The 11,676-nt window shown below is 37.2% G+C and overlaps 1 protein-coding gene across 2 annotated transcripts in view; it reads right to left on the reverse strand.

Moving 5' to 3' along the window:
- ORC5 (origin recognition complex subunit 5) overlaps nt 1-9,616 on the reverse strand; it is a 61,824-nt gene extending 52,208 nt beyond the window's left edge. Inside the window, exons 1-4 of one of the 2 annotated variants that reach the window (XM_072919488.1) lie at nt 9,482-9,616; nt 6,579-6,760; nt 5,023-5,115; nt 2,933-3,130 (exon numbers count right to left, since the gene is read on the reverse strand). In XM_072919488.1, the coding sequence (XP_072775589.1) occupies nt 2,933-3,130; nt 5,023-5,115; nt 6,579-6,689 (402 nt within the window). In that variant the 5' untranslated portion in view covers nt 6,690-6,760; nt 9,482-9,616. Of the gene's footprint in view, nt 1-2,932; nt 3,131-5,022; nt 5,116-6,578; nt 6,761-9,375 lie in introns of both variants that reach the window. The other variant, XM_004186163.6, reaches the window with a different exon arrangement.
- Nucleotides 9,617-11,676: the final 2,060 nt, after the last annotated feature.

Consider the following 11,676-nt stretch of genomic DNA (forward strand, 5'->3'; position numbering starts at 1 on the left):
TACAGCTTAAACAAGAAACATCTTAAGTAAATAACATTTTAGGGTCTGAAGAATTAAAACAGAAGCATGAAGAAATCCATGGTTACTCTTTGGTAAAAAAAATATGTATTTCCAGCATAACTAAAATCTTGAAAGAAATTAAAAAAGAGAACAGAAATATTTTTTTTTGGCTTATTTACTATTTGCAATATAAATCTAAATTCTGAAGCTTGTTACTTCTTTAGAATTATTGCTCTTGAGATAAAAACTATAGGTCTGTTGAAAACTGTATTTTCTATCCTATTACATATCTTCTCTCCATCAAAATCTTACAACATCTATAATTTCTGTTGTCCACAATAAGGAAAAAAACTTTATGTGGACAACCACTTTCTGAAAATATTATTTCAGAATCCCACCACACAAATCTGAAAGAACAATCTCTGCATCAATATCTCACACTTTGTGAACTTGTTAAAAACTACAACATATGATTTTATTTTGATATCTGCATTTGGTTCATGTAATAAGTGACTTCAGGAATGAAAACTGCTTTACACTACAGACCAAAGGGTGGCTATGCATTTTTACTAATAAAACACTGCTTATTGGACCCAGCAACATACATCTACCAAACACAAAGCTTTTAGGTCTTGACCTAAGCAGATTACATTTTTTAGTTAAATGGGAAACTACGGTACCTACTTAGAGCAGAAAAAATACACTGTGACCCTGGCTTGTTGAAAATGTCAAGTGGTTCATAGAAACAGCCTTTCCTCAGGTCTATACATCTATACCTTATTCTTTGGTGGGTGTCCATGTAGACTTGCCACTCTTTAATTTTTTGTTAAAAGCCTATACTTTCTAAAACCAGCTGTTCACTTACATTAAACAAAGTAGCTTGATACTTCTGTAAAGTGCTAAACATTGTAAGTGTATGAATGACAACAAATTATATCTACTCCAATTTTTCAGGTAGTTAAAACGAATAAATTCATTTTTCATAAGTAATCACAAGCATTCAGTACCTATGCTTGGGTTAAGAGAAACATTTAGAATCCCTTGCTCAAAAGTAAACATTTATCTTCATTTACTCTGAGTTAATTGAGCTGAAATATTACATTATTTACTACTGAAATGAAATTCAATAAGTCAGTATTGCCAGTTTATGTTACCAGCATGCTTGTCTTCCATCAGTCTCAATTTAAACCACTCTACAATAAATCCAGATTACATTCGTTAATAAACATGAATTGATTCCTCCCATTCCTGTCTGTTCCCATGCAGAATGTAACTGAAATACTAATTTAGTACTTAATTCTTCTGAGGCAAAAACTATTTTCATGATACAATTGAACCTCTAGTTATTTAAAGCTTTATTTTCTACAACCATTGTTCAAGAACTTTCTAATTTTCTGAGTGATGACAATTTTCATAGAATACATGAAGAATTCTTTACTGGTGTAGAATAGTTTTTAATCCAAATACTAATCTGAAAGTAAGATTTTACTGCAAGAATTATTATGTGAAATACACTGAAGGTTATTAGACAGATAAATTTTGTGCTTATGGAATTGCTGAAGAATGTTGCTTTTGTGACAGTAAGCTAAACTACTTCTCTATTTATAACTTTTTGTCTGTTTTAAGTGTTGGTACACTATTTTCTTCATTTAATTTCTAAGTATGTCAAAATTATTAACCTTGTGATCTGTAGGAAACGATGAGATAGTACTGTTTCCACTAAACATGATATGAAGGTTTTAACTCAGTGGCAAAGTATTTTTAAATGGGAATAAAACATACCTAACTACAGCTTGTGAAACAGGATGAAGAATGTTCAGTATAACTACGAACTTCTTGTTTGACTGCAAAAAAACCCTAAAGCAGTATGGGCACATTGAGAGCTTAATGACCCTAAGTAATCACACTGCATGTTTCTCACAGCAACCAATCTTAACCATGTTCTTGTTTTCTTAATAATCAATTTCAACTCTTTTAAAAAAAACCTTAATTCCTACTGCTGGCCTAAAATTTTAGTCAGTATATTCTGCAGGTCCACACTATATATATACATTTACACATCACTAATGCTACAACTTCCACAGTGACCTTTCATCAGACCTCTGTATGACTGAAATTTGTTTCCATGTTCACCTCTCAACACAACAAATGCTGTTACAGCCTGCAAATTTTGACTCTTTTATGTAGTTAAGATTATCAGAATAAAAAACCATAAAGACCTAAACCCAATCCTAGTGTTCTAGTACTACACTGATAAAATCGTTCCTGCAACCTAAATTCTGATTATTTTCCTGCAATCTGCTGTTTATTCCACTTGAGCATATCACCACTTTTTTCACTGCAGTCCTTTTTTTCTCTCATCTTAATTTTAAAACTATAGGTCCTGTTTCTGAGGGCCACAAGTGTAGCTGAACATGTATGATCTCAAAAGCACTTTTACAGAGGAAATTATGCATTTTAGTTCCTTAATATTATCCTTAAATTTCATTCTAGCAAACCAAGCCTTGTCAATTCCATTCTCCATATTCCCTTCTGCCCTATTCCCCACCTCTGCTTTCTCATTTGTGATGCTATTTTCACAAGGAAACAGACTTACGAATAATAAAACAAATGTAGGCTCTCTATATTTAAAGACTTTGTAACAGTACTACGTCCTGAATTTAAATGTGTAATATAATTTATGTTCATTATTAGTTATGCTATACAGTTTTTGTGTCAGAAAAAAAAATCTAAAACCAGGAAAAGTACAGAACCTCACCTAAAGCCTGTAAGCCAACAGAAAGAACCTCTCAACAGGTTCTGAATAAGGTCTGTGGAGAAATTTTGTACAAACTGCTCTATAAGGCACACATTTCACATAAAAACTATCAATAACCATTACTCACACCCTCTTAGCAGGAATGGGACTGGACATTAAAATGAAATTACTTACAATGTATAATGTTTGATGTTGAACCTCCTGACTGTCCACAGCTTGTTTAAAGAGACGAACAAAGTCATTCAAAGTATCACAACGCACAGGAGAGGTCTGCTCTGTGCCAGACGAACAGCTTTGCAGCTGGATGAGAATTTCTTCTAGCAGAAGTCGTGATGTAAAGCATTCCACACAGTTCACAAACACATGAGGAAGCTGAAGAGAACAAGAATAATTACACAACTGCTTTTGGCTTTTTCAGTGTAAATACTCCAGAAAGAGTTTTCACTTCCATATGAAAAAACCAAAGAAACCATATCCTGTCAGCAGAATATATTACAAGTAAGAACTAAAATAACTTGTTTAAAAAAAAGATCAATTATGTACCTAGTCAAAATATTATGTATCAAGACAAACTGAAGAGAGAGCTGATGAATCTTCAAATGGAAGTATACCTTTGAATTATATTTAAACACTGAAGCACAACGCATCCTTTAACTATGTTGAAAAATTGTGAGCAACAGACAAAAAGTAAACCAAACAGCATTTAGCGCAAAGAAATTTAGACAACTCTAAGACATTACAGTATTATAAAATGGCTTATTACAAATTGTAATGGCTTATTACAAAGTGTCTAGAAAACACAGACATCTCAAAGAAAGTAATCTCCCCAGCATACTCCCCAGAACTCCTGTGAACATTTTTTGCATTCAATGCACACAAATGATAAAGTGTAAGCTTGTATATCAGACTCATGTCATCAGCATGATTGTCCAGAACATTTTCAGAGAAACAGATCTTTCCAAGCAAACAGGGAGTGAAAAAAACAGAGTATGAGAACATTATAAGTATCAATTTCGTGATATTGAAAATCTACAGTCATTTGTTTTTAAATAGAAGGCACTACAACCCATAAAATAATACCAGTACTCAAACTTGCCTAAGGCAAAAAAAGATAATTTTCTAGCAACCCTATTTTTAAGACATAGCTTATCTGCACACTCTGCTAAGGCAGATGCTCTTTTTCACACTGAACATTAAAACCTCTGGAAAACATTAGTCACTGGGATGCAGGAATGTGGTTGTCTATAACAAAAAAAAAAAATCAAGTACTTCATTCCAGTCTTCCTACTTAAAATGATTCAGCAGATGCAGGGAAGTATGGGTACATGCTGGTAATCCACTCACACAGCATGCAATAAAAAGCTGTTCTATGATTTTAAACACCATGAAAAGGAAAGGGCTACATCACCAAAAAGCAGCTATTCAAAGTGCTGCATCTCCATAGCAGAAGGAAAGTTGGGTGCCTCAGATGTGATTCACACCACCACAGTACACAGGAGACACCCAGACGTGGCACAAGAAGTTCTGCAGAGAGAGCTGCTGCTCAAACCAGACACTTCTCAGGGTCTGGCCACACCTTCGGATATGGTGTGAGAGGTCAGCTCAGCGCTGTGAGCAAGGCACCAAAGGCTGCTTCATGGAAGAGGATCATAAATCCCTGCCCCTTCTACTCTTCTCCCTCTACAGAACTTTTAATGAAAGGGGTTCCTGCATAAAACCTGCAGATCAAATGATAAGCTCACTCTGGACAAGCCAAAAGTATCGGGGCTATAGAAACACACAAGTGGAAATTTATAGTTTAGGCATGTAGTTGACACCTGTCACTGGATTTAAATCCCTGAATTTCATGACTGACAAAGACAAAGGTATTAACACATCTAGATGGGAATTTCGGTAATGACCCCCTATAACTTAGGAGGACTTTCCAAAACATGTTTTGGAAAAAAACTAAAACAAGGAGTCAATGGAGCTACTTCAGGCTAAGTCATAGAGACAAGGTGAATAATATTTGCCTGCTTTTTTATCTTTTTTAAACTTCCTTAAAAAGGTTATTATGATTTATATTATATCTCAGAATGCAAAATTTCATTTTATGCTAAGTGACCTAGCGAGCAGAGTGATGCATTCATGACACAGTAAGTGGAGGAGAAGAATCAGGAAGGCAGAAATGGTTGAGGAAACAAACCATTTTGAGAAAGTAGAGGCTATTTTGAGGAACCATGGTTATAAACTGTAAATTCAATATCCTTTGTGACCATTCCTACCTGTAAGGTAGTTAGAAGAGTTTGCATAACATATGTCTTTCCACTAGCTGTGTGTCCATAGATAAAGATGCATGGAAAACTAAACTGCTGTCTCTGAGGGGGAAAAAAAATAAAAAATTGTTATTGTTTCAATTCTTCTTCTTTTCATTCAAAAATTAAAGATTTAAAAATTAACTTTCCCCCTGAAAGAAAAGTTATCTCCTAAATTGAGGCATTAAATATAAAACACAGCAATTATTATGGAATCAACAGATCAAGTTTTATGTTACATCTTTTCTGAAATGCTGGGGGGCAAGTTGCAAGAATCAAGTATCACATAACTGCCAGTGAAACTGTTCTAACAAACAACAGAAACACACACACAGAAAAGCAGTGGGCTCTTAATTCAATATAATTAACTAACTGAAACACATGGCAAGCACAAATTGCAAGTCATACATTCTCCTAGCTTCTGCAAATGCTACAAATTGCCTTTCATTAGGACCAAATGGCAAATAATTAAATGGTGTAAAGGAGGTGTAAACCTTGCTCTTCTTTCACAAGGTAATATTTGATGTATCTATTTATTTAATGGTCCTGATGTTGTTCATTTCATATAGGTTTTTTAAGATGCAGGGAAAATAACTGAATTATTCTTTTGCTCCATTCTGAACAGGTTTTCACACAGGTGAAAATGAAAACACAGGTTTTTGTGTTAATTTCTAAGAATTTTGTATATTGCCTTAAAAATTAATATAAAAATAAAACTGACACTTTTTATGAAAAAAAATAGTCAGTTTACCTGAAGTAAGAAACACTGCTGTGCGCAACATGCAGATTTGAGTATCTCAACATTGATCAAGAATTGAAGTATCTATATTTAAGAGTTGTTGCCACTATGCTTGTAACATACATAAAATATGAATACTGTAATTTGATATTATTAGTATCCATAATTAGAGACAGAAAACAGATACTAACTTCCGGTTTGTTACTGAATGTAAGCAGACATTCTGTAAGCAAACTGCTTATAAGTTTGCAATTAAAAATCCTCGTTACTTTTTACCACAGCTTTGTGAAGCAGTAACAGACTCTTTTAACAAGCCAGTGGTTTCTAACTCTTATGACCAGTCTCAAAACTACTAACTATCAGAACAATTTAATGTATTTAGAATTCAGACACTCAGATATTAGATTAACAGGTCAAAACCAAACAGAATTTCCACACTGACATTGAAAAAAATCACCCCAGAACTTTAGGTCTAGGAGGAAGAGACTTACTCCCTGGTAGTAACTGACAAAGAGAATAGAGTTGTGACAAAATCAGAATTAAGAGAGACAAAGGCACAAATAGCTCTAAGCTTGTTTAGGTCCTTCCAGCTGCAAGACATCTTTCAACTTCCGACATACCAGAACCTACTGCCAAACTCTAATGTTAAAGATGGTTATACTTCAACAATGAGGCAACCAAAGCACATTCATAGTGATATCACAAAAACACACTTAATTTTCTATTGTCCCCCCTGAGACAGCAGAATGTCTTTGTTCTAGTCAAACATGGAATACATGAGCACTACCTCGCCAAATATTGACAGCAACATGGACACCTGGGATTCTCGACAAGGCACCAAACTTTCCAAGTGAAGCAGGTCAGCTGCTGGGTACGCTGGATGTTCAAGATTAGGCATTTTGCTAGTCCTGTAGTTAGTCCTAAATATGCATGTCCCTTTTGAGGTGCACAGACAAGAAATACAGTGATCTGGAAAATAAAAGGTTTCCGTTATCACTTGCATCTATACGCATAAAAGGAAAAGGAATCGACAGAAAATCTAAACAGACATTCTAGTTCAAGATAAGCATGTAACTATGATAGACTTAAAAGACTTGGTAAAAATTGGACTTAACTACATAACTATACAGACATTTCTACACCAGAAAAAAATCCAAAAAAACAAATCAAAATATAAAGGTATACAGGATATGAGCACATCAGTACAAGAATTATCCTAGTTTAGTTAACTGAGGAATTACACATTTAATTCTGATTTTATAAACATTTAAAATTAGCAAGAGAATAAAAACGAGTAGCTTAGTCATAGACCATCACTTCCCTGAGCAGGGATGATGATCAGGAAGGTGATCATCAAACAACAGGAAAGAGGTAGGACATAAGGAAAGATAAGGATGACAAAGTAACAGACCTCTAGTTGCTAACAGGAATGCTAACCCCATCTTGAAAGGAGAATAGGCATATGAAGAAAATCCAGTTGATGGTAAAGACTGGAAATGCTCTTTAAAAACAGTAGGAGTCCAAACCAGTTACATAAAACTAATATTAATGCAAATTTACCTTTTAGACAAGGACTAGATAAAGAAAAACAAAGGTCTTGATTGCTGTAACACTGGGAAGGCTGGATTTTAGTGACAGAACATAGAAAAACACCTCAATGATATTCTTTGCACTTCTAGAACTGCTGGAAAGATGATACTTTTACCTGTTGTGATACAGACAACATGCAGACAGAACTGAACCTCAACAGCTGGTTTCTGACTTTGTCAAACACAACACAATCAAAAAGAAAGCTTGGAAATGTCATTAAGGCAATAAAGATATCAAGTAACAGGATTATCTGTATGTTATCAAGACAAAGACAATAAAACAAACCACTCCCAACTGTTTTAAATGTATGTATTTACAGGCAAATATATTATGCTGGCTATAAGTACAACAGCACAGGAAAAAATATTAGGTTAGCAGAAGGAAATCAGAAAGAGCAAGGTAAAGGGAAATCAAACTTTTCTGAAGGGAAAATGCAGTAGTGGATTGCACTACAAGGAGGTTTGTAAATATAAATGTATTTATGGAAATACCTTAAAAGAGAGTTCCTTTTGGGACAAATCTCTGGTCAGTATTTCCATAAATTTATTTGAGAAAATATTTTTTCTTTTATTTTTACACTTTGCCTTCAGTGTTTTCTAAAGTAAAAGCTGGGATTGTAGAATCATCAACAGAAAAATAAATGGAATTAATGAGGAAAAAAATTGTATCACTGATGAGATAACTAATTTAGTACTTGCATTACACCTACTTTAAAGTAATCACATCACATATAACAAGGACTACAGTTAGATATCAAGAAACTAAGTCTGAAGTAACTTGAAAAATATGTTTATTTATAAGTCAATCGCATATTAAGTATGGAAAGTCAAAGTAATGCTGCTGTTAGGGGCAAAAAAAACCTCACAATCATATGTATAAAGCAAACTATTTCCTATACACAGAATCATACAAAGAGCCTTGGTGTATTTTACCAGCTTTGAATGGGCTGTGCATCTTTCCACCATACCTATTCAGGTATCCATTCAAAATGGAATGAAGACGCAAAAATCCAAATAGCTTGATTAAGTTAAAAAATTAACTAGTTATTTCAAGGACGAAAAGAAAAAAATTATGACAGGAGCCTCTAAAACCAAGGACAAACAAGTGGGGGAAAAGTTCTAGTAAAGGCTGAAAACCTTGTGTAAATGTAAAAAAAAAAAAAAAAAAAAAAAAAAAAAAAAAAAAACCAAAAAAACCCACAAAAAACCCACAAAAAACTGGCTACATAAGAACAGGGCTTGACTGTGTCCTAAACTCATCTAAAGCACTCCATAAAGCACTTCAGCTTTCCAACGCCACTCCCAGGCAAACTTCCCTCTGCCCGCCCCGTATCTGCCAGCCCCGCCTGCAAACAGCAACTTCCACCACACGCATTTCAGCCCGCGAAATAAAACCTACATCTCGACTGGCTATACGTAGGTGTCTTAATCTCCAACAGCACCCCATTCATGTGCTCACAAGAGAAAGGATGCCTAGAGCAACGAGTTCATAAAATAATTCATTTAGATTAAATGGTAATGATAACAAAAGGTAAGTATCGGCCAAAGCCTGAATTCAGGGTGTTCCAGCCCGGGGAAGGTGTAGGTGTGACACTAACCAGACCAGGAAGGTGCCAAAATCACTTTTCAGCTGAGACCGAGTAAGGCTGTGAAGAGCACAAATTGAACTTCATGGCGGGACCTCATTATTTACCAGAATTTCTCTCAACTCACTGGTCCTAACATACCTACAGCTGGCAGCCTTTCCACACTCTAACATAAAAAATAACATACAAAAACGACTGAATTTAAGAGATTAGCACGGTTCTGCGTCCCCTCAGGCCCCACAAGTCCCCTGGCCGGCACGGGCGTGCCTTGGCTGAGGGGGAATGCCGACCCCCGGCCTCCATGGAGCGCGGCTTAAGGGCTCCTTCCGCCACGCGTGTGCCTGAGGGTGCTCCCGGCCTAAGGGGCGGCTCAGCCTGATGCGGGTTTCGCTCCCACACCGATTCCTACCGAGAAGGTGGAGCAGAAGCAGGTCTGCCCCTTCTGCTCCTCACGGCCGGCCCTCCTTCCAGTCTGTCTTCCTGCCTTCCTTCCCGCCCGCCCCGGCTCCTCTCACCGGCTCCTCACTCACGCCCGCCGCCGCGCGCGCCGCTGCCCCGCTCCTCGGCCCGCGCGCATGCGCCGTGCCCACGGCGGGTCCGCCTGGGGCGGGGCGACCGTGAGGAGAATGGACCGCTTCCACCACTTCCAGGATATCCTGGGTTATCCCCCTGGGAGAGCCGCTGGGGCACCCTGCCCCTTCCCCCGCCGGGTTTCCCGCAGGATATCCCGGGTTATCCCCGTGGGAGAGCCGCTGGAGCATTCTGCCCCTTCCCCCGCCGGGTTTCCCGCAGGATATCCCGGGTTATCCCCGTGGGAGAGCCGCTGGGGCACTCTGCCGCTGTGGGAGCCCCAGGGCTGCGCCATTTCTCCCACAGGGACAGGCTTGAGGGTGTTGCAAAATGCGAAAGATGTAAACTTTTCTTAAGAAGGGTTGTTCTTTGATCTTTGCATAGTTTGAAATCCAATCAACAAGAATGGAGAATTAATCTGTGAAACAGAGAATGCCTAGCAAGCTCTAAGTGGTGACCAGTGTTAGGAAGACAAGTTTCATGGTAGAAGTGCCGTGTTAAGGTGTAGGGCTGGACATGTTCCAGTGACCTCAGACCTCGGGGCTGCGGCTTGGGAAGAAGGATGTACTCGCTAGTCGTGGGCACAAAGGATGCAGAATTTACGGGCCACGAGGACAGTTGGCAGAACACCCGAGATAAGCAAAAAACTTAAAAAGCCAACTGTGCTAAATCAGCTCCCACTGGGTAGAAGGTAATTCCGGCAGGGGCAGACAGTGACCATGGACCCAAGAAACCCCCACAGCCAAAAGAAAAGAAAGTTTGAGCATGCAGACTAATTAGCATAAGAAGCGAGAGAATCACTAGCTAATGAATACTAATTAATAAGAGAACTCTGTAACTTGTAGGAAATGAACATTGTCTCCATTGTTTGCTAAAATGTATAAATAGTAAAAAGTTTTTATAGTCGAGGTGTTTGATTTCTGGAATATCACCAAATGCCCAGGCTTGTGCAACTCAGAAATAAATAATGTCTCTCTTGAGTGTATAATTATTGGCTTGTTGCACGCCAGATAACAAATCTGATTTTTGTGGACAGGTGGGATCTAGCTTACACATATAAAGTGCACATAACTTATATGTGTTCATACACAAAACTGCTTAAAGCTAGGTCTGTGGAGCCTCTGCTCCAGTCAAGCTCTGAAAATACATAACCATAGGTTCAAATTACAGCTGAAGTTATATTATGCATAAGCAGTGCACACTCTATTAGAGGGATAAATGTGACAACTGCATGCTGGGTTATGAAAACTAAAGTGATAAACTCCTTCCATACTCGGAGTTGGGTGCAATGTTAAATAAGTAAATAAGACTTATATGAATCAAGGATGGCTTATTTTTAGCAGTCAGGGGTTTTTGTAAGTATGCATGTACATGCACAATCATCATGGCTTGGCCTGAACAGTATTTCAGATATTGAGATATATGTTGTAAATTTATAGACTGAAACCAACCTGAATGAAATTAGATAAAGAGAAGCAAAAAAAAAAAAAAAAAAAAAAAACCAAACAAAAAAAAAAAAAAAAAACAAAAACAAAAAAACCCCAAAAACTCTAACTATCTATACAAATTTGTGTAAAATCTTGAGTTTTGGTTTGGTGGTTTTTTTAATGGCCTGCTATTTATCAGTTTTGACAAAGCATAATTATATGGGTTACTGCTGTTTACTAGTTCAGTCCACTTCTTGACTTGTGATAAAATCTATATTTGGAACAATAGGTATGTTTTAATGTGTTGTACCAAGACCTATCCTTCCCAGCAGAGTGAAATACTTTTTTTTCTAGCTTTTGAAACATGGAATCTGTTGGGGCACATTGCTCTGCATACAGATGGACCGTGTTTCAGAAAAAAATCCCAAATATAATAACTGAAAGAAGTCTCAGTGGCTCCACATTTGTATAGTGTATGGGGGAGATAAAATTAAATACTTTGGAAGCAGTTTGTAGTGATGTTTGGAACTTGAATCTTCTGTGGATGACTACTGAACAAAACTGAAATTTGGTTTGGAGTTGATCAAGAATCCTAAAACAAGACGTCAGTTTTTAAATATGTAGTTTTCAATTCAGTGGTTCTGTTGGAGAATCAGTGGCTCAGGCTGGAGTGCCTCCCAAGGTCACTTCAACACAACATAAATCCATATTGC

Source organism: Taeniopygia guttata, chromosome 1A (assembly GCF_048771995.1).
Source record: "Taeniopygia guttata chromosome 1A, bTaeGut7.mat, whole genome shotgun sequence".
Lineage (NCBI taxonomy): Eukaryota > Metazoa > Chordata > Aves > Passeriformes > Estrildidae > Taeniopygia > Taeniopygia guttata.